Source organism: Notolepis coatsorum, assembly GCF_963971535.1.
Source record: "Notolepis coatsorum genome assembly, chromosome: 17".
NCBI lineage: Eukaryota > Metazoa > Chordata > Actinopteri > Aulopiformes > Paralepididae > Notolepis > Notolepis coatsorum.
The window spans coordinates 43967873-43993033 of NC_140181.1; the positions used below are offsets into that span (position 1 = coordinate 43967873).

Genomic DNA, 25161 nt, shown 5'->3' on the forward strand with positions numbered 1-25161 from the left:
ACTTATTATACGCCCATATTGAAGGAAAAGCAGGCATGAGGATTGTGTCAAACTGGCCATGGCATGGACATAGTATATAACCTATCTATTACATTACATGGTAGGATACTGCAGCCTAGCACTTTGCCCCAGACAGGCTTTCTTCTGCCTGTGGATTCAATGCGTCCCGATGGGTTGAGGACGCGCTCTCTCCGACCGACGGGGGGCGTTTGACACCACTTTCGGCACAGACATCCCCCAAACCGCAGGTCCTCTCACTTGTCGGATCAGCAATTCAGATTGCATGCAAATCAAGAGCGTCATTCTCAAAGAGCCGAGCGTGCGTGTGTGCGTGTGTGAGAGAGAGATAGGGGGAGAGGGAGAGGGAGAGAGAGAGAGAGAAGTGCAGCGCATTCCTTGAGAGAGATTCCTACCCTGTTCCTTGTCTCCCAGCCCGGCGGCAGCAGGGAGTTCAGCTCGGGCAGCAGATGCACATAATTCGGCTGCAAGTGAGTGAGATTAGCGGTCTGCTGTGAGGGAAGTTGGGAGAGAGAGGGCTCGGACATTATTTAAAAAGCATACAAATTGAGAGAGAGTTTGTTCTCGGGAGCCTCGGGGGCTATTTTAATTGTAGGAACTTTTTTTTGTTGTCCCGTCTTTTTGTGTGGCCATGATGGGTTCCATACGGAGACACTTGCACGGGCTGGCAGTGCTCATGGTCGCGCTTCTCTGTCAACGGTGTTATGGAAGTTGCCCGGAGAAAGAATTGGAAAAACGGGAAGAGGAGGCTAACGTCGTTTTGACCGGTACCGTGGAGGAAATCATGAACATGGACCCGGTGCACAATACCTACTCTTGCAAGGTAAGTCCTTCCTACCCCTGCGTCTTTCTTCTGAACGGAACAAGCACGCACAAATAATGATCCAAATGATCCAAAGTAGCCCCCAGAGTGATCCCGCCGGGATAAGGAAACAAGGAAATGACACCTGACCAATCTTACAACCACTGCTTCCACGCGAGAGCCCCGTCGCCCGGCTACCAGGCACAAGGTTTAGAATATAATTTCCTCATAGACTGCACACGTTATAATATCATTTTGAGTATTTAACCAATTTAGTCAGCGGTGTGCTGATGGGGGCCACACGACCCCGTCCCCCCCCCTCACCCCCAAGTCTCACATAGAGAATCAGAGTGAAAGCAAACAAACATGGCCCCAGGACTTCATTGCATTAACTTGCCTGAAACTTGTGTTCAGAAGCTCATTCATCCATACATATTTGGCAGTGGTTGAAAGGCCCCTGACACAATCCACGGGTTTCTATCCACAAGGAAGATATAGGGAGTTTTTCCTCTACTCACCCAATTACATAGCTACAGTACAAGGGCGGCCTACCCAAGTGTGTAATCATCCCAAACATGTTGTAGCAACAGATTCTCAGTGCCTGTGAACCACCTGGATTTAACTTCATTTTACGGCAAAAACGGGACATTTGAAAGCCTGTCACCCTACAGTATCAGTGGCCAGTGTTAAGCCTGCGGGAGATGGGTCGGAATGCATCATATGAATGATTCTTGATACAGAATACCTCAGAGCGAGCAGGTCACTTTTGTCTAAAACCAATGCAGGCAGATGTCAGGTTGTGCATTACAAAATGTCACTACTTTTCTTTTGGCCAATGTGTTTTTTTTTGTATTTATTTTTTGTTTAAGTTAAGATAAGATATTCCTTTAATGATCCTCTTCGGGAAAGTCAGGATTCAATGTTATGATGACTGGAACAATAGAAGCAGGTGGACTTTGTTTCAGAGGAATAGGGCAACTTGTGTAATTGTTATTATGTCTGTGGCTGGTAACAGTATGCATTAATAACCCACAGCAGGGGAACTCTTTCCTCACAAACGCATTATTCAGTGACTGCAGCTCAAACTGAGAAAATGTCTTCATCATAAAATGACCCCTTTGCATGGTTCGTGAAAACATGTGGTTCACCACTCTGTAATTTCTCAAAATAAACAGGTTAGGCCTGTGTGTAGGTTCAGTCCCTTCTCTCTCCCTCTCCGTATACAGTCCTCAACTAGCTGTTATCTCTTGATGAATTAAAGGAGTAGAGGCACACAGCTCTGATTGGGAAAGCGGAAACAGCCATCCTGTGCTGGAAGGAGAGCGTTCCATATAGGCTACCATAAAGGAGGCTATATCCTGTGGTTAGTCATGTCCATTTCCGCTGATGAGTTTCAGATTGTCAATGACATATTCATAATAAAACACAAAATACTTTCACCCTAAGGATAAGGATATGCACTCAATGAAGACACCTGAGCTCATTGCTAAAAGAAAGTCTAAAAAGCTGCCTATGTATTCCATAGTATAACTATGGAACTACTATGTTATACTAGTGTGTAATGATGCATCGAAATGCATCGATTCTAATGTGACGATTCAACTGCATCGATTTGAAAATGTTAGAATCGATTATAATCTAAATTAATCGTAAAAAGAAAAAAATCTTATTTTGTGTGTATTGTTTTTATTGACCATTCATGCTGAGTGAATCAGTTCCCCCAGCCACATTTGTGTATTCAAATTTTTTTGGGGAATTAACTGATAGAAAATTAATCTAATCGAATCGTGGTCAAATGAAGAGATTTCATGATGCATTGAATCGTTGCCTGAAGAATCGTAATCGAATTTAATCGTTGTGAGGTCGCATCGTTACACCTATACCATAATATGAAACTACAAACGAAGCACATAGAACATGGCCCATGACGGCTCCCAAACTGTATTTGTTTACTTATTTGTTTACTGGTATAAACATCACAGAAAAAAGGTTTTGCTGACTAGGACCCAGATGAACATAAGCCATTTCGAAACAGTGATTGTGTTCAGAAACCTGACATGGAAGACATCATCCTGTAATGACAGCACTAACGTGCAAAGAGCACTGCGCTGTTATCAGTCTCAACTGAGATGTGATGTTTGTGTGTGAGAACTAACAAGTCCTACTGTCTTCTCCTGTGGTCTCGGTGGGGGGTTTAAAGGTGAGGGTATGGCGCTACTTGAAGGGCAAGACCGTGGTCAACGGCGAGATCCTCCTGGACGGTGGCAACAAGGTGATGATCGGCGGCTTCGGTGACCCTGGGATCTGCGACAACCAGGTGGCCACGGGCGACACGCGCATATTCTTTGTCAACTTGGCCCCGGAGTTCCTGTGGCCGGCGCACAAGAACGAGCTGATGCTCAACTCCAGCCTGATGCGGATTACGCTGCGTAACCTGGAGGACGTGGAGCACTGTGTGGAAGGTAAGGCCTGAGTGGACGTGTCCTTCTGTCTCCTTCACAGCGGGAGCCGAGGACAACGTGGCTTCCTCAGGTGCACGGCGGACACCAGACGTCCTGTGTGCTCTGGCAGTTGGCCAGCTCCTCCAAGTAACATCCTTTCTGTGGGGAACTCTGGGGAAGCCTGTGTGTACTGTGTGGTCAATCGGTGGAGTTAAAAAAAGACAAGATATTTCAATGTTTCTTTGTAAATATCTCTGGCGTTTGCTCGGTTCTTAATCAGTTATAAACCGTGTTTCATCATGACTTGTCAGTGGTAAAACGTTGCATCGCTTTGCACGGCCAAAAATGTCAGATATCAGACGTTGCTGAAATTACATAGCTCCATAGCTCACAGTGTGAGTCCCAAGTTTCCCAGCAGTCTGTGAAAGGGGGGGGGGGGGCACCTGAGTCATTTTTATTAGGAGCTCTGTTGCCATGGCGACGCTCCAGCCTTTTCCCCAGGTTAGCGTTGCCTTGAGGCGGGTGTGTGTCCACTCCGACAAACACCTTCGGGGACAGTGGGCTGGTCGGTGAGGGGCGACCCCGCGACCTTTCCACTTAAGTCACTGGACTGTTTTTATGAAGTCAAGAAGGGAAGCTCCTAAACATTTACACATAACCTGAAGCTTTGAGGTATTTACAGGGGACAGCGTTTCCCCATTTAAGACTTTCTTTTTGACACTGATGTTCTCACCATGTTTAGTGGCCAGCTGTAAAGTTAGAGCAATGGCCTTGCAGAGAGAGATCTCATTTGACCCAAACTACACAGAGTCAGAGTTTAGGAAGTGGAACTTGGACAATAGATCAGACTTGTCCGTGCACGACAACACGCTGTCTTTTAAAAATAGTTTTCAAAGAGCTTCCTGAGTTTGGGAGGAGGAAAAGTCAAGAGACAACTAATTCATCTCGGAGCCATGACAGCTGTTTATGCCTCAGATGCAGAGATTTGAACGCGACAAGAGTTTTTTTTTTTTACTTCTCTTTTTGGTTGAGGAATTATTCGTCAGGCACTGTGGGGAGAACCATATAGCCATGACTAATAAGTCAACATCTGCCACCGGTGTGCGACTGTGCCCGTCCAGTGAGCATGGCTTGTTGCCGTTTGGCTTGTGCCGGTGCCTGACACTGCTGGCAGCCATTCAAGGCACTTATTGCTGGCTTGGAATACGGGGGGGGGATGCATTCAGAGCACAAATCTAGCTGTCAAAGACTCAGGGCCAATGGAGAGCCGAGGTAGTAGTCTCTCTGTTCTCTGTGGGTTCCCTCCCAGAGAAACCTGGGTGGCAGGTGAACTCAATAGCTACAACTTGTTTGCAGCATTAAGTAGAATGTGGCACTCGTATAAAAATTCCTCTGCTTGTCTGTCCGGGCAAGAAACACTGTACCGCTAACCTTTTCCCCCTGCCCTCATTCTTGTTGTGGAGTAGGGGAGTTTCTTGGCTCCAGCCATCGGGGCTAGAATGTGCCCTTTTTGTTGCGGGTGCCTTGTGTTTGAAGAGGGTTTTGGCCAATTTAGCAACGCACCATAATTCACGTTTAGTTCACACCAGATAGACCGGCTAGGCCTCGGTGCCGCTGAAAATAAAAACATTTCAATTCATGAGGATAACTTGCTCATCTGTTGTATCGATAAAAGTAAGAATGCATTGAAAAGTCATTAGTCGAAACTCGAATGTCATTTAATGCATTTTATTCCCTTCAACTACTTGAGACGTTGAATCCTGCACTTCAGAGACTCATATTAACTCAAGAAAGACATTGGAGCCTAGTTCTGCCTCTTGAGTCTACACAGCTGCGCACTGTGAATTGACCAGTAAGTAATGATCTAGTACTCGCGGGTTTGACTGCAAGACACTTCCTGTTGAAATAGAGTCCGATAAAATCACAGTTTTTTTTCTCCTCCGCTGGTGAAATTGACCCGGACCGTTATAGCTGCCGTTCATCAGTCCGTTGGGGGGAGAAGGCGCTTCGAGACGCACTTCAGTGCAGGGTTTTAATTAAGGCAGCCAAGTCGGATCCCATCCTCCCCGCGTGCTGTCGGTACATCAGGACAAGACCGTACCTGCCGCAGTGCTTGTCGTACCCTCCTCCCCGCTTCTGCTCATTCTTGACATTTTCAATAGCTAGGATAGACTCAGGAATGCCTGGCAGAGGGCTAGGTGTGGAGGCACATTGTGAGAAGTGGAAGAATAAAGAGCTTTGTGTAACGCACTCACCTAACCATGAGTTTTTGAGAATGAGACACGGGAGAGGTGGGGGTAGGGGGGGGGGGGGGGGTTGGATTGGATGAGTGATGTAGAAATGGAGGGGGGGGAAAGAGGAGTATGTAAGAGAGCGAGACGGTGAAGGCATTCTTTATACAGGTGTGGACACGGAATGCCAGGGATGTTGTGTTTGTCATGGCATACTTGAGGGGTGTGCGAGTGGAGCTTGTGTTAGGATAGATACCCCGAGGCACTCTCGGCCCCCACTGCGCCCTGGGCGGCTGGTGGTACGGGCCACACTCCGCGGCTCACGTCGGATCGAAGGACTCATTGGACTGCCTTAAGAGCACCTTCTTCTTCCAGCGGAGTGTGTACAAGAGCTCTGCAAACGCTCCGTGCTGCCGATGAGTTCTTAGTAAAACCATGTGTGCCATATTTATCACAGAGCGAAAGGAGCAGACCCCTTTCCTCTTATTTCTTTTAGTGTCTTATCTCTGTTTACTTGGCCCTCGCAGGCATTCTGCCACTGAATTTAGGATGGAGGGTGGCGGAAAGCGCAGCTCCTCAGCCGAAAATGCATGTCCCTCCACATTGTTGAATGGCACCTTGCAGAGGCCGATAAGCAGAAGGCCCCGCGGGACAGAATCGCTCTGCCTTTGTTTGCTCCCCCTCCGTCTACCATTCAGTGAAATGTTACCACATCCAATTGCGCCGTGCACATAGTTGTCAGATAATGTGTCAGAATAAAGCCAGCCATTTGCTATGCCTTCCGGAACACAATGAAGTCGCAGTCTCTCGATATGAATGGGGAGGGGGTTCAGGACTCCACACAACGCCCGGGGGAAGGTTCTGTATTTTGTAAGGAACACAGAAAATTAAAAACTGTTTGTTGTCATTCCTGATTTCCCTCCACTGCGTTAATGACAAGGAAGATGGGGAGAGAGAGAGAGAGAGAGAGAGAGAGAGAGAGAGAGAGAGAGAGAGAGAGAGGGATAAATGAGAGACGGCAACAGGCCAGGTGAAGGTAAGGAAGGAGAGAGAGGGAGAGGGAGAGAGAAGGAGAGATAGGGAGAAGGAGAGAGAGAGAGTAGGAGAGAGTAGGAGAGGTAGGGAGAAGGAGAGAGAGAGGGAGAGAGAAGGAGAGAGAGGAAGCCTTCTTGATGGAGACGTGTTGAGCGTACAGGGAGATCGTATCCATCTAGCTGTGTTGTTTATCTGCTGTTTTTGTTTCAACTCGACTCGATGCCAGGAGTACAGTCATTCCCTCAAAGCCCTGTCGGAGAACAGCAACAAAGGGCTGTTTCTTCCCTCTGTCTTCATCTCTCTCTCTCTCTCTCTCTCTCTCTCTCTCTCTCTCTCTCTCTCTCTCTCTCTCTCTCTCTCTCTCTCTCTCTCTCTCTCTCTCTCTCTCGCTGTGCTCTCTATCTAGAGAGAGAAGGGAGGTGGTCAGTAACAGTCATGTTCCTGGCCATTGTATCAAAAGATTCCTCCATTCATTCAAACTCTCGTTTCATGCTCCACATATAAGTCTTACTTAATAAGTACGTAGTATGACTATTTTTAAGTACCCAACGCATAATAAAGCTTGTGTTTGTGGCTGTCCATGGACACTGAACGCCCCCTCCTCTGTGTTCTACCACCAGGGTCTTTATGATCTGTGTGTATAGCAACGCTGAGGCTCGCCGTGCGCTACAGGGTTAGCCAGCTAAGCCACAAGTGCGATGGGGGTCAGATTTGCAGGCAGGTGGTCTTGCTTAATGATGGGCGAGCAGACAGTCCTGTGGAATGCTCCTCGGGGTGGGTGGGATGTGGGATGACTGTTTGAGTCCTGCAGACCCCCCCACCCAACCCCAACACCCTCCTCAGCACTCCTCCAGCGTGTGAGCGAGTGAGCCGGCTATAGGCCCCCGGAAGAGGTTCCGCTTTCTTCCCACTGTTTGTGCAAGGAGGAGGCCCGGAATGTCTTGGAATTCCCGACCCTCACAAGCCCCTACCTGGTGCTCCCTCCTCCTCCTCCTCCTCCTCCTCCTCCTCCTCCTCCTCCTCCTCCTCCTCCTCCTCCTCCTCCTCCTCCTCCTCCTCTCCGTCCTGAGATCTGAGGAGGTAATGATAGAATGATAAGGGAAAAATGGAGATGGGTGGGGGGGGGGGGGGGGGTAGCTGTTCCTAGATGCAGTATCTATCTGTGCTTTTCACCAGACTTACAGCGGTGTTCGTTCTGGAAGGCGGTTGAGAGACCCCGCCCCGTTTGAAGAACAAAGGCGGGATCTGTGTCAAAAGGCTTTTTGAAGAAAACGCAGGGATTGTTTGTTTTGAGATAGCCAGGGATTGTTTTGTCTGAGGGGTCACTTCACAGCTACAGTTAATCAGTGACTCAAAGCGCTGGAAGATGACTTGCACGATGTGGAGAGCAGCACGTCAGGAATGCTACGCCCGACGTTCCTCTTGTTCACAAAAAGTGTATTGTTTTAGAATATCCAGGCTGCCGCTTCCCCCCCTGTTACTAGTATTTCATTCTTGCCGACAAAATTCTTCTGGAGCCTGATAAGAAAGTCACCATTGCGCAATGAAACGCGAGGACCCGACGACTGCTAGCTCGTATTTGCCTTTCCCACGTATAAACGCACACTGGCTTATGTGTGTGTGTGTGTGTAATCCCGAAGGGGAGATGGAGGGCATTTTATTGTGGTTCTGGAGGAGTGTGAGTCCCGGCCCCACCCAGGTGACTGAGTCGAAGCGCTGCGCTCTTGGTCCTTTATCCCGTCTGCGTGCGGGACAAGCAGTCTTTTGTCTTCTAGCAGTCATGGGAAGTCATGGATCCAAGAGAAGGGGGGGGGGGGGGACTTGAAGGATTGGAGTTTTTTTCTCAGGGTACTTTTATGGATTAGTGTGTGTGTGTGTGTGTGTGTCTGTCTGTGGAGAGGGGTGTTACAATACGCAGCCTGTGACGAGGCATTTATTTTTGCCGTAAACGGAATAGATCTGGATAATATACTGTAGGGGGAAATGGAGGCAGAAGTGACTAAGGCTTTGAGGGACAAATGAGAGAGGCGGACCCGTTCGCCAGCCATCCCAGAGTCTCCCGAGTTATTGCACATTTTAGATTTTAATTAAACATGCAGGAGAGAGAACCTGCCCGGCATAGCGATGATGATGAGCTTCAAAATGAAAAAGCCATGAAAGACGAGAGAGAGAGAGAGAGAGAGAGAGAGAGAGAGAGAGAGAGAGAGAGAGAGAGAGAGAGAGAGAGAGAGAGAGAGAGAGGCAGAGAGAGAGAGACAGAGAGAGAGAGAGAGAGGCAGAGAGCGAGAGAGAGAGGCAGAGAGAGAGAGGGGCAGAGAGCGAGAGAGAGAGGCAGAGAGAGAGAGGGGGAGAGAGAGAGAGTCAGAGAGAGACAGATAGAGAGAGAGGGGCAGAGAGAGAGAGTCAGAGAGAGACAGAGAGAGAGAGGGGCAGAGAGAGAGAGAGAGAGAGAGCGAGGCAGAGAGAGAGAGAGACAGAGAGAGAATGGGCCACTTACCGCTCTCTGTTCACCATGTTCTGACTCCTCACCTCAGCTGTGATTGTACAGGTATCACACTCATATGCTGATAGGAATCACAGATGGTATTGATAACACACGGAGATACCTTCATGTAGTGACATGCCTGTCATTACGTGTGATATGTGGGAGACACTCGTAGTGTACACAAGCGTGTATGTCCTTCAGAAACCTCATATCGCCCATAGTCTACACAAGCGGGTCGTCAAGGCATGTCCTTCAGAAACCCCATATCTCCAAATGGACAGCTTCTCTAGTAGAGTGTCAAAAGGTGGTCAAAGGAGAAGAATCTAGTTCTCTGCAGACCTATATGCATCTATTTAGTCAAATATAAAAATTCAAAAGAAAAGAAAAGACATCTTAGTTCAACGAGTTGAGTGTTGTACTTAATTAGTCTGCGACTTGCTCAATGCAAAATGAGATCATGACATTTAGCCATTGATGTGTGAGTTGGACGGTGAGCGATTGTAATAACCGAGACATCCGGCAGGTCTCGGGTGCATCTAACCCGATGACTCACGACACACAGGCGAGCGGTCCGGTTCTCGTCAGAACAGCGATTTCTGACATTATCTCATGCGACGTACCGTCGACGTTAGCCCCCGAACCTTCTGCTAAGAGTGGAGTTGAACCATAATTATTTCTAAACGTTCTTGTGTCTTTTCAAGCCCCACCCCCACTGTCCCACTGGAAACAAGATGTCATTAGATGTCGTTAGTTTACCCACAGTGCACCTGCAGAGCCATAATGAAAGTCAAGACAAGTATTTCCCCAGACACCAGTCCCAACCATTGGAGGAATAAGAGTGACGTTTTGAGGAAGGTGTAACTCTAAGCTGCTATGCTCTCCCGTTGGGTCAAGTAGAAGTAACCGATTCTGAAGGTTTGGGAGGGTGGGTGGATCTTGGATGTACACACCCTGACCCCGGAAACTCCCTCCTGCATCCCAGACATAAAGCGCTCAGAGTGGGAGTCTATATGGCCATACGGCGCTGCTCCCTCCGGGGACCTGGATCGCAGACAAAGCGTATGACTCTGGAGATGGGGCAGGGGCAGCTGTTGCGGCGAACGTGGCTACTTACTGTCAACGTGCCAAAAGCATCTGGGGTATCAGAGGGGAGGGTTCTTGGCGGAACTCTGAGACTGAAGTGATTTGTATTTGGGTCGGCTCAGCTGTCGGGCCAGAGCTCCTCAGCTCAAGGAGAACAGGGTCAGCTCAGCTGTCGGGCCAGAGCTCCTCAGCTCAAGGAGAACAGGGTCAGCTCAGCTGTCGGTCCAGAGCTCCTCAGCTCAAGGAGCTACTAAACTAAGCTACAACTAAAGAAGATTTAAGTTGGTTGTGTGTGAAGCCTAAGTGATTTCTAATACTGGTTGCATTTTGGATGGGAGAAAACATAGAAATCTGTTATTTCACTCGGAACTCTTGATTGATTGAAAATTTTATTAACAGATTGCAGAATGGGTACAATACAGTACGGCTCAATACACACAATTGTTAAGAGGATGCAGACCAGAGAAAGACTTTCGTCTTTTTTACATCAGGGTCCCCCATTTTCAATTCATAATGACATTTATGACATACACAACATACAGATATACAGATATATATCATGACATTTACGACATACAGATATACAGTACTGTTACATTTATGACATACAAGATATACAAATATACAGTACTGTTTACCAGAGATCCTAACAGAAACTATATACATTCTTGGCGAGCAGCAACTCCAAAAGGGTCTGCCTGGAAAGCCTAATTTAATATTCCTAACATTTGCCAAGTTGTCTCCCCTGTGATGGAGTGCAGTCAGCTGTCTGCTGTGTTGGGCTGGTTATCGAAATTCAATACTTTTACACTATCGATCGAATTGCTTCAATTCTATCGAGTATCGAAAAATGCTGTGGTATCAAAATTTGGTATAGAGTGACACTGTGTCATTTTATAAAAAATGTCAATACCTAAGTAGTTAAAGGGCACTTCACCAAAAAACATTGATGTCATCGGGAACATTGAATTCTTGTGTTGTGTTAATTACAGCTCCAAGAAATTATGTAAATAAAATAATTTTCTTCTCGGGACTGCTACCTTATCATTCCACTGAGCTGTAATTAACACAACACAATGCAATGTCCCCGGTGACGTCACTGGTAGCCATATAACTAAATTAATGTGTGCAAAACTGAATTTTGTATGTGTGAGTCGGAGATTATGTGCAAAATACATCAGCATTTATTTTGGTGAAGTACCCCTCATCTCACCAGTGTCAGTGAGCAAATAAGCAAATCATTTTCTGTTCAACCATAATCCAAAATCATCCAAAATGTAACAAAGCCGTAAGGAACATAACTCAGCAGATTTTGGTATCGGTATCAAATCCCAGGTATCGGTATTGGCGCCAGTATCAAAAAATGTCAAACAATACCCAGCCACCATACTGCTGGGTGGATCTACTTGGCAGAGAATGGAGATATTTTATAACCGTAATGGAAGATGGCAAGATAGCAAACTGATATTGTGATTCTTCTTAGAATGCCACCTTCACATTGGTATGAACCACGGATGAAACTAAATATGTCTGACTGGCTCAGCCAGCAGCCAAGCTCCCCTAGTTCCATTGTCAGTGGAGTTCAGCAGGTCAAGTCGGGGAATTTATAGCACGTTCTTTTTTTCGCCCCTTCGTTTACTCAATTAACAAGGCTTTGTTGACAGGAGTAGGTAACCTCCTGTTTGATTTGAAGCAGATGTCAAAAAAATTAAAAAAACTCAAGTCATTATGTATGGGACCCAACCCCCCAAGGTAGGTCAGAAACGGGAAGAATCCATTTAGGAGAGGGCAATTCCATTCTACCTCCTCCCTCGTGGTTGTAGCCGAGGTGGTTCACTGACCCAGTGCCGGTAACTGTTTCAAGCCAACCTGCTGGGCCTGTTTCCTGATGTCTCTCGTGGAGCTCATGGTGTGCACCCCATGTACAGTAGTGAGGAGGGGCTTCAACCAAAGACCCAATCAGCCTGACTAATTATTTATACCACTCACTTCTCTCTGTACATTTCTGAACCCTTTTGCATTTATTAGGCAGTCTGCAGTGTCAAACAAACAATGCTTACAGTTTCTTTGTTCCAGTTTTTGTATTGTTCCAGCCTTTTTCTTTGGCCCTGGCTACGACAGGTTCCCTGATGTAGAAAGAAAACAGAAAAGGAAGTGCAGTAGTTTTCCTCATTGCCTGCAATGGTATACTTTTCTTGGCTGCTAAATAAGGTCTCTTTGAAGAACACGTAGTGATTACGTCATTGCTGTTTCCCGTGCGGTCCACCCTTCTTGAAATCGCAATGTATTTCCAATGGACACATTTCTAAATCGTCTCGTTTAAAACAAATAAAGCATGAACATTGGCATGGTGTAATTTTCTGTGTGTATTCATCAACAATCTATAGCTCAACATGAAAAGATTCGGAATTAACTCATTCACTGCCAGCTATTACCCTCATCCCTGTAGTCAATGCGCCAGCTTTCCATTGCCTATTTTCACTGTGCGTCACAATGTTTGCAGAGCTATATCTATATATTATAGCTATGGAGACAATACTATGGCTCATTTGACAGTCACTATCTCTCGTCCAACATGTAAAAAAGAGTAAAGTTTTTCATGTATACGTTCGTGTGTTATCCCGTGGTGAATATTGTATAGTTTCAGAGTGATCCGGGCTAATTCCTGAAAAGCTGAGTTATGGAGCGCTATGTGAATTTAGCTAAAGTCGTTCGCGTTGCTCGCCTGGACACGTTACTATTTCAGAATCAAAGGTATATAATAGGTATTATGTTTCATAATGAATGCATCAAAGGGGGGGGGGGGGGGTCGTTTTTTGATGCTCTGATGGTCAGCAACGGCATACGTTTTGGAGTACGTTACACATGATCGTTGCGATCGATGTGAAATCATTGATCAAAGTAGGTTTGATGTCATATAGTCCTTACCTTTACTAGGAGGTATCCCAAAAATAATATTCCAATTGTCTGATTGCGATTTCCAGTATTGATGTCCATCGGGTCCCTGACATGAAGTGGCACAAGATATGCCTCAAGTGTGCTGAACGTGTTCCAAAGTGCTCGGATGAAGCGATTCATTTGGCTTGGTCTAAATTCTCCGCCCGGACCATATACAATGTAACACACAGTGTGAAATAAGGTTTCAAAGGGTAGGCGATACTGCCACCTAGCAGGATTCGGGCGGTATTGCACTCTCGGGGTCTCAGAATGAGTTCCAATGATACACAGAGGTCCGTGAGACTGTATAGGATATAAAAATCGGAAAAAAGGAAAATGAACCAAATAACGTATATATAATAACAACATTTATGTTTTCGTTCACTGAGAAACTACACTTCACTCTGGCGCTGTTGACAGGCGACAGCACTGAACGACAGGTAAGGTAAGTGTAGTTATTTTTTAATTAAACAACCTTATAACTAACTTTATTTCAACCAAAAATGCTTAAACAATAATGTTTGTGATAGAAGGGAACTAATTTTGTCCAAAAATAGAAAGCTTGCCAATGTTCATGAGGCAGAATTATTACAATAGCCGATAATACATTTTCCCAATGATAAATCCCTATACGGGTGGACCGTGCGGGAAACTAAAGTGACATCACACTACACCTCCCTATACTCTCTCTATATATCACCTCTATATATATATTATATATTTTTTGTTTATTTGGACGGGACAATGCAAAATTAATTAACACTGGAGTGTAAAAATTGTCGGATTTAGCACAAGGCTAATTTCCATCCATTGTCCCCAAACATAAAAACAGGACTCATAGAAACAGTAAGAAATGTACAAATACATAAAAACAGGACACATAAAAACAGTAAAAAATTTACAAATACATAACAGCAATACACAGAAATACTAGTGGCGAGAGATATGTCACATGTGTTCACATGACTGGTTGGTCTTCAGCCATTTTTTTAGTTGCCCTCTAAAAGAAACAAGGGTGGGGCTTTCCCTTATGGAAATGGAGAGACTGTTCCATGTTTGACTGCCTTTTATGGACAGGACGTTTTGGCCAAAGGTGGTCAGTCTACGTTGGACCATGCAGTCACCTCTGGTGTCTGACCTGGTGCGGAGTCCAGTGTTTCTTTTTTTGTATATGGATTCCTGTACAGGAGGGGGAGCTAGATTTGTCTAAAATTAACTAAATTTAAATTAATTGTGCGTTTCACTTTTTTGATATGTTTCTTAAAGGATAATTTCGAGTACAAGATGATTCCGAGGTACTTGAAATGGGAAACCAATTCCAGTTCCTCCCCCCCAGAAACACATTAGACCTTGTGATTCTAACTGGTCGTTTGCTGAACATCATGCATACAGTTCTTTTTGTATTTAGCAGTAGGCATGAGTTTTGCAACCAGTGTTGGACCATATGTTTAGATTGTGTTGAGGCACTGAAGTCATAACAGAATGTAAAGGGAGCCTTACCTAGGCTATATGAGTGTTGTATCTGAGGCCATGTCCAGACTAAAGCGATTTTGGTCGTTTTAGGCAAAGTATTTGATCGTTTGCATCGTTCTGCCACACGGAACTGCGTTCTGGCAGCCTGAAGACGGTACTTTCTGATACCAGCTCCCAGAGTGCGCAATTCTGAAGACGCCCCCCACTGCGTCACCATCTTTACAAGCGATACGTGTCTTCTCCTGAACCGATGACGCATAGCCCACCTCTCTCTTACCCGCATGTGCAAACTCAGCCAAACATCGGGCTTTTACAGCTAAATGTACTTTTTCTGAAAACCCAAGTAGTAGCCAAGCATACTGTTCCATAGCATACCCCTTCAGTTGATCATGACAAATCCTCTCTTACCTTGACGATTAAAAAGCCTCCATAATTTAGTAAATAGTATCCCCATTGCATGGTGTTGAGCTGTAGCCAGCAAGCTATGCTATCAATATTAGCTAAATAATTAGCGTCACATAGCTGGCCTTTTTCTGAAAACCCAAGCACATATTGTTCCATAGCATACGCCTTCAGTTGATCATGACAAATCCTCTCTTACCTTGACGATTAAAAGCCTCCATAATCTAGTAAATAAAGCTGTAGCCAGCCAGCTAGCATTGATGCTATTCAAAATGCTATCCACATTAGCTAAATAGCTAACCAACTAAATACAATAGACAGTGGTATCCTGAGGTAACGTTAAATACAATGTTTGCTAGTCGAAATGACTGGACACACACAGGGACAAGTTAAACATCAATCAATTAATTTATTCCAACAGGTAGTTTGAGCTGCATGTGAGCCGCGGTCTTTCTCTCCTCTCATTTGGAAACTAATGACGTTACGTTAGCTCGAAAAACACAAAACCGGCCGACACAAGTTAATCTGCTAGCAACAGACACTATAACACTTCCGGTTGGGGGTTTTCAAAATAAAAGAAACAGGAAAGACATTTATTTTGTAAATTTGTGGCATGCACTTATTATCTTGAGACGTTTTCGTTTTTACGGAAACCTTAAAACTAAACGAAAACGAAACAGATCAAAATCGTTTTAGTCTGGACAAGGCCTGAATCAAGGGGGCCTTACCTAGTATCTGAATCGTCAACAATACAACACAGGATGTCTGGGCGACGTGCCGGTGGGGGGTCCCCGTTCGCAAACACACAACCTCATAGGGATCCACAAGCCTTTCCTGTGCTCTTTTAGCTCTTCCGAACCAACATGCCAGTCTCCATATCGCTTCCCCCCTTTTCTCCGTCCACGGGCCCTTGTCTCTGACCCATCCGTTGTGCACCTCCCCCTCTCCCTTGGGTCTGCGCCTTCATGGGAAAGGTTGAACTTGCTCCGTCTAGTTTGGTTCCTTTCGTCATCTTCAACCCTCATCATGGCGGTCTGTCTGCCCTGCCGCTCAGGGTCGTCACCTGCCTATGTGACCTATGTCATCCGCTGACACTGGACACGTCAATCATCATCAAGCCTACGACGCAGGCCTTTAATTTTGGGTGTCCGCCGTCATGCCAGTGAAAGGATGGAGTGATATACAGTATATTTCATACTGCATGTCAGTTTATTTATTGCTCCATCGGTCTTTGGTTTTTTTTTTTATGTCTCCGCGTTTTACGACTGTTTGACTCTCACTAAATCTGCCATTGTCAGAGCTACCGTCCTGAACACTCATTCAGCCTACCCACGTCTCCTTCTCTATGCCTCTATGCTCTCTCTCTCTCTCTCTCTCTCTCTCTCTCTCTCTCTCTCTCTCGCTCTATCTCTCTCTCTCCCTCTCCCCAGTACCTCTTCTCCTGTCTTTTCCCACAGTCCTCCCCACAGAGCACCATCTTGAAGCAGGTCCACCTGTAATTAGGCAGGAATCTGTGAGCCTGTAAAGCTGCTGCACAGCTAATAACCAGGTGCAATTGTGTAGACCCTGATACCAGCTACTGACCTAGTTCCACTGCTCTCTCTCTCTCTCTCTCTCTCTCTCTCTCTCTCTCTCTCTCTCTCTCTCTCTCTCTCTCTCTCTCTCTCTCTCTCCTGCCAGTAATCTAGTCACCAGGCTTGTTCGTGTTATGTTAGCCAACAATACTAAGGATGTGTTGGCTTTCAGAGGCACACACACACACACACACACACACACACACACACACACACACACACACACACACACACACACACACACACACACACACACACACACACACACACACACACACATTTAGAATATTTTATTTATGTCCACATAAAAACAAGGTTTAAAGGACACAAATATTAACAGTGCACTTGTACATTGTGGGACTATTCGGATACAATCGTACAATTCACTTTACAATTGCACCAACACAAAAGAGATTACACTTGTACAAATGCAAACAGACAGACAGACAATCTGTGAGTCATTATGTCTGTGAGAGAGTTGTCAGACTCTTTACAATATAGATTTAGACACTCAGGCATGCACACACACTTCCACCCAGCCACAGTGAAATAGGGGCCGCTCTCTCTGGATCAAACAGAATTTGAAATGTTTTTCTTCACTAACGCACTCTTCATGAATCTCCACCTCAGGTCAAGTGCCTGCTTCTCAGTGGAGCTGGCAGGTGGTGTCACAGAGGAGGCTGTGGTTCTGTGGGAGGAGGTGAAGCCGCTGAACTAGAATAGACAGGTGGAAGTCACCTGGTTGTACTGAGGACGAAGGACTGAAGGTGTGAAGAGTCAAACGCGTCACAGATTGTAGTCCAGTAATATGATTCTTCTTGTTATTAATTCCATTTTTGCCTCAGCAATCACCGTGGGATGTCTGTCTGTCTGTATGGTGGCATAAAAAGACAGGGAAACGGAGGGGAAAGCTACACTTGAAAGGTGAGAGGAGAGGGAGAGGCAGAGCGAAGGGTTTAAAGACAGACATTAAAAAAGAGTGTCAAGAGGGTTGAGAGACCGAGATTAAAGAGCCTTGGTGACGGAGTTGGGGACTGATAGGAGGACGGAGGAAGAGAAGGACGAGGGGAGGAAAGCAGAGAGGAAAGAAATTCAATTCAATACAATTAACTCAATAATTGGCTTTTCATAATTAATTTAGACAACAAGAATCTCGATCACAATTCACCACGATACGATATACCACCCACACGTATACAGTAAACATGATATGATATACCACGGGTAGACGGTAAACATGATACGAAATACCACAGGTAGACGGTACACGATACAATATACCACAGGTAGATCGTAAACACGATACAATATACCACAGGTAGATCGTAAACATGATACAATATACCACAGGTAGATCGTAAACATGATACAATATACCACAGGTAGATCGTAAACATGATACAATATACCACAGGTAGATCGTAAACACGATACAATATACCACAGGTAGATCGTAAACATGATACAATATACCACAGGTAGATCGTAAACACGATACAATATACCACAGGTAGATCGTAAACATGATACAATATACCACAGGTAGATCGTAAACACGATACAATATACCACAGGTAGATCGTAAACATGATACAATATACCACAGGTAGATCGTAAACATGATACAATATACCACAGGTAGACGGTACACGATACAATATACCACAGGTAGATCGTAAACATGATACAATATACCACAGGTAGACGGTAAACATGATACGAAATACCACAGGTAGACGGTACACGATACAATATGCCACATGTAGGCCTATACGGTAAACATGATATGATATACCACACAGTGTTTCCCCTAGGATTTCTTTCAGGGGGGGTGGTAGGCCCCCAAAACGACTAGTGTTTTCGCGGGGCGCGCGTGTCACGGATACGTGGTGTCAACAGTGTCGTCATAGCTGTAAGGCGTTTGTTAGTATCGGTGCATTTCTCTACACCGAGCTGAAATGAAACGATTGCACATAAATTAGGTAAATAAATATTAACAATATTTATTTACAACACATAAATTTACTTATTTACAATTATACATCCAGTAGTGACAACACACATATGAACTATTTACAATACAGGGAGGCACATACAACACTACTACTAATTATTTACAACCAGTGTCAGAGCGAGCGCACTCAAATGTTCAGAAATTCTGAGGGCTCAGAGTGCACACTGGACGCTCTGACCAAGAGTCAGTTTATCAGAGCGGAGCAGATTTTCAGAGTGAATTTATTAACTCACCTTAACTAGTTTTCGAATTTCTCAGTTTTTAATTTTCCCGTTTTCGGATTTCTCTGATTTTGTATTTTTTCCTTTGGATTTAACCAAAGAAATGGTACAAAATTATGTTTTTAACTAACTTTAATAACAGTACATCTGCAAACAGTGCCAGTGTAGTTCAATGTTCAGTGCCAGTTAGGTTATGAGGTTTCTTTTTTTCAAGTAAGTTCAGTTCAATGCAGTTCAACTGCCAATGCAGTGCAATAACTAAATAATAATTAAATAGTTAAATAATACAAAATAATAATTTGTTTAAAATAAATCAGAAAAAAACTAAAATGTAATTTATTTCAAAGAGATGTCTTAAAGGTTCATGCTTCTCCCCATCTCTGGTTGACATCACCATTGTGATACATGATGGTTAGGTCTTTGTGTTTTCCTCAGTGAGGGATTCTCTTTTGTCGGTCAGCAGCGTTTTGTACTTGCTGAAGCTTCTCTCTGTATAATAATTTTTTAAGTTTAAATATCAACATTATCTGGTCATCCTCAGTAAATACTATCAAACTCGCCAAAGACCAGAGTTGGGACGGGCAACACACACCCAGAAAGGGAGAATGGCTTATATGAACTATCCAGTTCATATATCAACTATCCATTTCGTTTTTATAGTGTAACGTTTGGTTACTTGAAGGAGAGAGAGACTGAGACTTGTTACGCGTGACGCTAGTCAGTCTCAGAGTTGTCTCGGAATGGATTTGGTAGCTTTTTTCTGCATCTCCTTAGACCGTGATGCACCACCGGTTTAAAGTCTTACTGAAGATTGATTTTTTTTTAATCAATTTTTTCTCCTCCTTTTTCTGTGATTTTTCTCCCCATCCCAATTTACCTCTCGTGCCAATTCTCCCTCCCCTGTCCTGATCGTTGCTCGCATATGCCCCCCACTGGCCGGTTGTAGGGAGGATAGAAGCCTTGCATCACATGTCCCCTCCGATTCATGTGGAGGCAGCCTGTCACATCTTTTCACCTGCCAGCGCGGACTCTCATTTGGCGAGGAGTAATGTGTAGGAGGAGGCTCACACTGCCCCCGCCATTTTGCTGACTTTGCTGTGCAGGCGCCCCAACCGACCTGTAGGAGTCGCTGTTCACAATGACCAGACTACCACCCTTCGACTTCCCACCCGCTAACTCTGCCAATTGAGTTAGTATGACGGCCGGCCCAAGCCGGAGGCAACGCCGACAGCCGGATTCGAACCCGGTGTCTCTTGCGTTGGTGACGACGAGCGCAATGTCCGCTGCGCCACCCAGCCACCTACTGAAGATTGATTTATATGAAAACCGATGTATGTATAATTTAGCTAGCTCGCCAACGTTACTGTGATTAAAGCTAACTTAAAAAAAAAATTAAAAAAAGATTTCTTTTTTATTAATTTTTTTTAAATAATTTCTTTTTCTTGGGGGGCGGGGCGTCCCGCCAAGGCAATGGTAGGGGAAACACTGCCACAGGTAGACAGTAAACATGACAAAATACCACAGGTAGAGGGTAGTGTTGTCACGATACTGGAATTTCGACTTCGATACGATACCTTGAAAAGTATCGATATTTTGATACCATTTCGATACAAATATTTTTTTTTATATATTTTTTTTTAAACAAATTTTTCTTTTGTTGCTGGTTGATTCTCCTCAGCTTCTCTCTGGTACTATAAGAGAAGATAAATATAACACTTTTAAAACCCTTTGTTTATCTTTAGATCAGACATTTAAAAATAACTAAATTATCTAATCTAAATCAAACCCCTCTTAAAAACAAAAACCTGTTTAACCTAGCCATCTATAAAACATCATGCTAAAACTGTGAAACAAACTCCCCTAAAGAAAGAAATACATAGCAAACATGACTCAGTTATGCAATAGTGCTGCTGCTTTTTATTTGGTTAAAACAACAACTACAACAATTTTCATGACGGCGAGAGAGAGAGAGAGAGAGAGAGAGAGAGAGAGAGAGAGAGAGAGATTTCTAGTGTAGTTAGTATGAACTCGACTTAACGTTACTCCGTTTCCATGAAGTAATTATAAAGGTGGCCAGCTAGCTAGCATAAGCTAATGTTAGCTAATAGCTGTATCGTTGGCACTGCTCTGTAACAACGCTTGCAAATGGGCATCTTTAGCTTTTCCCGAAACGGGGTAACGTTATGTCGAGTTCATACGTGTACTAGTAGCCGACGGCTTCTCAGTTACAGTGGGTGACAATATTGTCACAAGGAAAGATGAAATTACCTACCTGGGTTCCATCCTAGAGGCTAATCTCTCCTGTGACAAAATGGCATCCAATGTAATAAAAAAAGTCAACCAACGAACTCGATTCTTGTACCGGATCTCCTCTCTGGTAAACAAGAACACCCTGAAGACTCTGGCAGGAGCACTCATTCAGGGGTACTACGACTATGCTTGCACCTCATGGTACCAAAGCACCTCAAAGGCGCTAAAAACAAAATTACAAACATCTCAAAACAAACTGGTCAGACTACTGCTTGACCTTACTCCTAGAACCCACCTCACCCCTGCCCACTTTGACAACCTAGGATGGCTTAGAGTAGACGACAGAGTACAACAACTTGCAATGGGCCTGGTCTACAAGATACACTACACGACCAAGGTACCCATGTACATGTCAAAATACTTCCCAAAGGTCAGTGAATACCACGATCACAACACCAGAGGGAGCTCCACAAATCATGTTAAACCCAGATTCGGCTCAAATAAGGGACTAAACACGTTTCGCAATTATGCCACATCAATGTGGAACGCCCTACCCAAAGCTGTAAAGGAATGTGGATCACTACCCACTTTCAAAACCTCTCTCAAGGGACACCTACGGGAGACTGCAATTCAACACTGGCCCCTGTAAATATCCTAACCCAACCCCCTCCAATGTACAGTCATTTACCTAGTATGGTTTTGTCAATAGTTCAATGTACAATTGTGTTTGTTTGTACAGTGTCTCCCCCCCCCCCCCCTCAATGTACAGTGTTACTTGTTTATACAGTGTGCCCCCCGGCCCCCCCCCCCCCAACCACCTCCAATGTAAATTACCCAGTATGGTTGTCAATATCCCAATGTACCCAACCCCCCCCACCCAACCTCCTCCAATGTACAGTTTCTACGTCAAATGTATATACTCCCTTTTCTTGACTCCTTCTGTATCACAAACAGTACTGTATTTGCAAATCTGGTATGTCATAAATGTATAGATGTAGCAGTACTGACTATCTGTATGTCATGTATGTCATATATGTCTATATGAATTGAAAATGGGGGACCCTGATGGAAACAAGACAAACGTCTTTCTCAGGTCTGCATCCCCTTAACAATTGTATGTATTGAGCCGTACTGTATTGTACCCATTCTGCAATCTGTTAAATAAAGTTTTCATTCATTCATTCATTCACCTACGGGAGACTGCAATTCAACACTGGCCCTGTAAATATCCTAACCCAACCCCCTCCAATGTACAGTCATTTACCTAGTATGGTTTTGTCAATAGTCCAATGTACAATTTTGTTTGTTTGTACAGTGTCTCCCCCCCCCCCCCTCAATGTACAGTTTTGCTTGTATATACAGTGTGCCCCCCCCCCCCCCCCCCAACCACCTCCAATGTAGATTACCCAGTATGGTTGTCAATATCCCAGTGCACCCAACCCCCCCACCCAACCTCCTCCAATGTACAGTTTCTACGTCAAATGTATATACTCCCTTTTCCCGACTCCTTCTGTATCACAAACAGTACTGTATTTGCAAATCTGTATGTCATAAATGTATAGATGTAGCAGTACTGACTATCTGTATGTCATGTATGTCATATATGTCCTGATGAATTGAAAATGGGGGACCCTGATGTAAACAAGACGAAAGTCTTTCTCTGGTCTGCATCCCCTTAACAATTGTGTGTATTGAGCTGTACTGTATTGTACCCATTCTGCAATCTGTTAATAAAGTTTTCAATCAATCAATCAATCAATCAATTCAATCAATCAATCAATCAATCAATCAATCAATCAATAGTTAGTATGAAGTCGACTTAACGTTACTCCGTTTCCATGAAGTAATTATAAAGGTGGCCAGCTAGCTAGCATAAGCTAACGTTAGCTAATAGCTGTATCGTTGGCACTGCTCTGTAACAATGCTTTCGCTTTTCCTTCGTCGTTTACTTCAAACCCGAAGTACTTCCAAACAGCACTTCTGCTGTTTTCTTTATCCACAAGCACAAGTTGCGGAGGCTCTGCACTTGCCATATTTTGAGCTAAAATCTTTGTTTACAAACTGAAGACAGGTCTGTGAGGGGGAGGAGGCTGCAGCAACGTGTGTCTGTTGGTCTCTGAGGAGGAGGAGGGGCAAGCGTGCTCTGCAGCAGCGTGTCTGTCTGTCAACAACTTGCGGTAGAACACTGCAAGCAAGCCAGCTGGTATCGATACTGCAAAAAGTTGCGATATTTCGGGAAATGAGTATCGAAACCGTTTTAAATATTCAGTATCGATATGTATCGATATTTAGATGTTTTTGACAACACTAGTAGAGGGTACACGATACGATATGCCATAGGTAGACGGTAAACACGATACTGAGTACTTGTTTAATTTCTGAATGAAGGTCTTGACTCATGGAGATGTTAATAATGAGACATTTTCCAAAGCGAGGACAGTGTGCAACAGTCTCTTTTCTCTAAATAGGACTGTTACCATTATCTCCCACACAGCAGCGCACAAAGGTAGTGTCGGGTGTGAACACAGAGCTCTCATTTCGAGCTTCACCACGAACCAGGTTTTTATCCCAGTCTACAGAAAGCAGGAAGGAAAAGGGAATACATGTTTGTCTTGATCTTAAGATTCTGAAGCCCTCTGCATTTTGATAGCTGTTGCTTCGCTCTGGTAGTGTGGGCAACCCGAAGCAAGAAAACCCAATGGTCTACTCCTCCCGACGCCATGAGGCGCCTCTCAGCGTTTCTTTCCCTGGGAACAAGAATAATCTGGGAGAAGCTTTGGCCTCGGGGAGGGGGGGGGGGGGGGTGTTCCCATCACTATTGCCAGAGGTGTGCCCCGATCTGCCATACTCAAAAAGCCCCTTTGTGCAGTGAGCTGCATTACCATACAGCGCTGTCAGCCATTTTGAAATGGCCAAAAGTTAACTTGTCAGACTACCACGTAAGTGTAACAAGAATAAAAAAAATTCCTTTCTTCTTTTACATCCATTTTCTCAAAATGAGATATTTTTTTCTTTGCATTATTAAGTGGGTTGAAACTAAGCGAACGCTCGTCGTCAGATGTATCGGGGAGGGCTCTCGGAGAAACGCACCGTATGTGGCTCAAGACTAAGGGGATAGAATGACGCCGGGCTCATTTGTCAAGCTGCTCTGTGGTCTGTCAGCCCCGACCCGCCTCGGGAGAGGCGAGTGGCTACATAGGCAGTGCTGCCTGCAACGCGGCCCCCGTCCAAAGACTGCGGAACAAGTCGTGGCGTGCGCTGCTCATGTGTTTGATTTGAGGGAGAGAAAATGTAAATGTCATGCGTCTTTCATTGCCTGCCTGCACATATTTGCCCCCCCCCCCCTTCCCTCTGGGATGAACGAGGTGAATGCCTCAAAAAGGTCTAATAAAATGGTCTTCAGTTCTAGTCGAGACACTTAGGTTACTAACATTTATTATAGAGCCTAATTACCACTTGATGCTAGTCTGAATGCTGAATAGTGCTCCTTTCAACATATGCATAGGGTTGGCCAACCAACTCCACATAGGAAAATATCATTTCCCCCTCATCGCACACCTCTGCATTAAAAGGGAACTACGCCTAATTTAAGAATTAGTTTATGTTTTTCCTAAGATGGCCCAAAAATATTATAAAAAACCCCAACTCACTCTCTACTGTACTAGAGTGCTAAAACCCAGACTTCTGATGTCATCAAGCATAGAGTCTAGGGCTGCTCCATAGACCATGCACAGGATGTGGTACTGTGTAGGTGTGACACTAAGAGCACCCAGGGGCATGTGTATGCGCATACATTTTGAATAAAAAAAACAAGTAGAGAATGAAGCTCATTTCGGTATAAAAACTCAAACAAATGTTCTGTGGGTCCACAAAATAAGTCTCCCATTCATTGTCTACGGAGCAGGTTTGAGACTCTGGTTTCTGGCTTAATGAGAGAGTAGTAGTTCAATGTTCACAGATTGAACCTTCCATGGAAATAAGACATTTGAAATCTTAAATTGGGTAGCGTTCCCCCTTTAAGTCAACTTGATCAGGCAACTGGATGGCCGCCTAGGAACGGGGAAAAAAGATTCCCACGGAATTCCCCCAGGCCCTTTATCCCGCTGTGTTTCCGGGGCTCCGTTCCGGCCCAGTCAGGAACCATGTCTTCTTCTGTTTCCCACCACATCCCATTCCAGTAAATCAAGGCAGTGTT

The 25161-nt window shown here is 44.7% G+C and overlaps 1 protein-coding gene across 1 annotated transcript in view; it reads left to right on the forward strand.

Annotated features, from left to right (window-relative positions):
• Window positions 1–371: 371 nt before the first annotated feature.
• LOC311244030 (agrin-like) overlaps window positions 372–25161 on the forward strand; it is a gene marked incomplete at its 3' end in the record, with an annotated part of 36726 nt that continues 11936 nt past the window's right edge. Inside the window, exons 1-2 of the mRNA XM_084333439.1 lie at window positions 372–841; window positions 3021–3282. Of these exons, the coding sequence (XP_084189565.1) occupies window positions 650–841; window positions 3021–3282 (454 nt within the window). The 5' untranslated portion in view covers window positions 372–649. The remainder of the gene's footprint in view (window positions 842–3020; window positions 3283–25161) is intronic.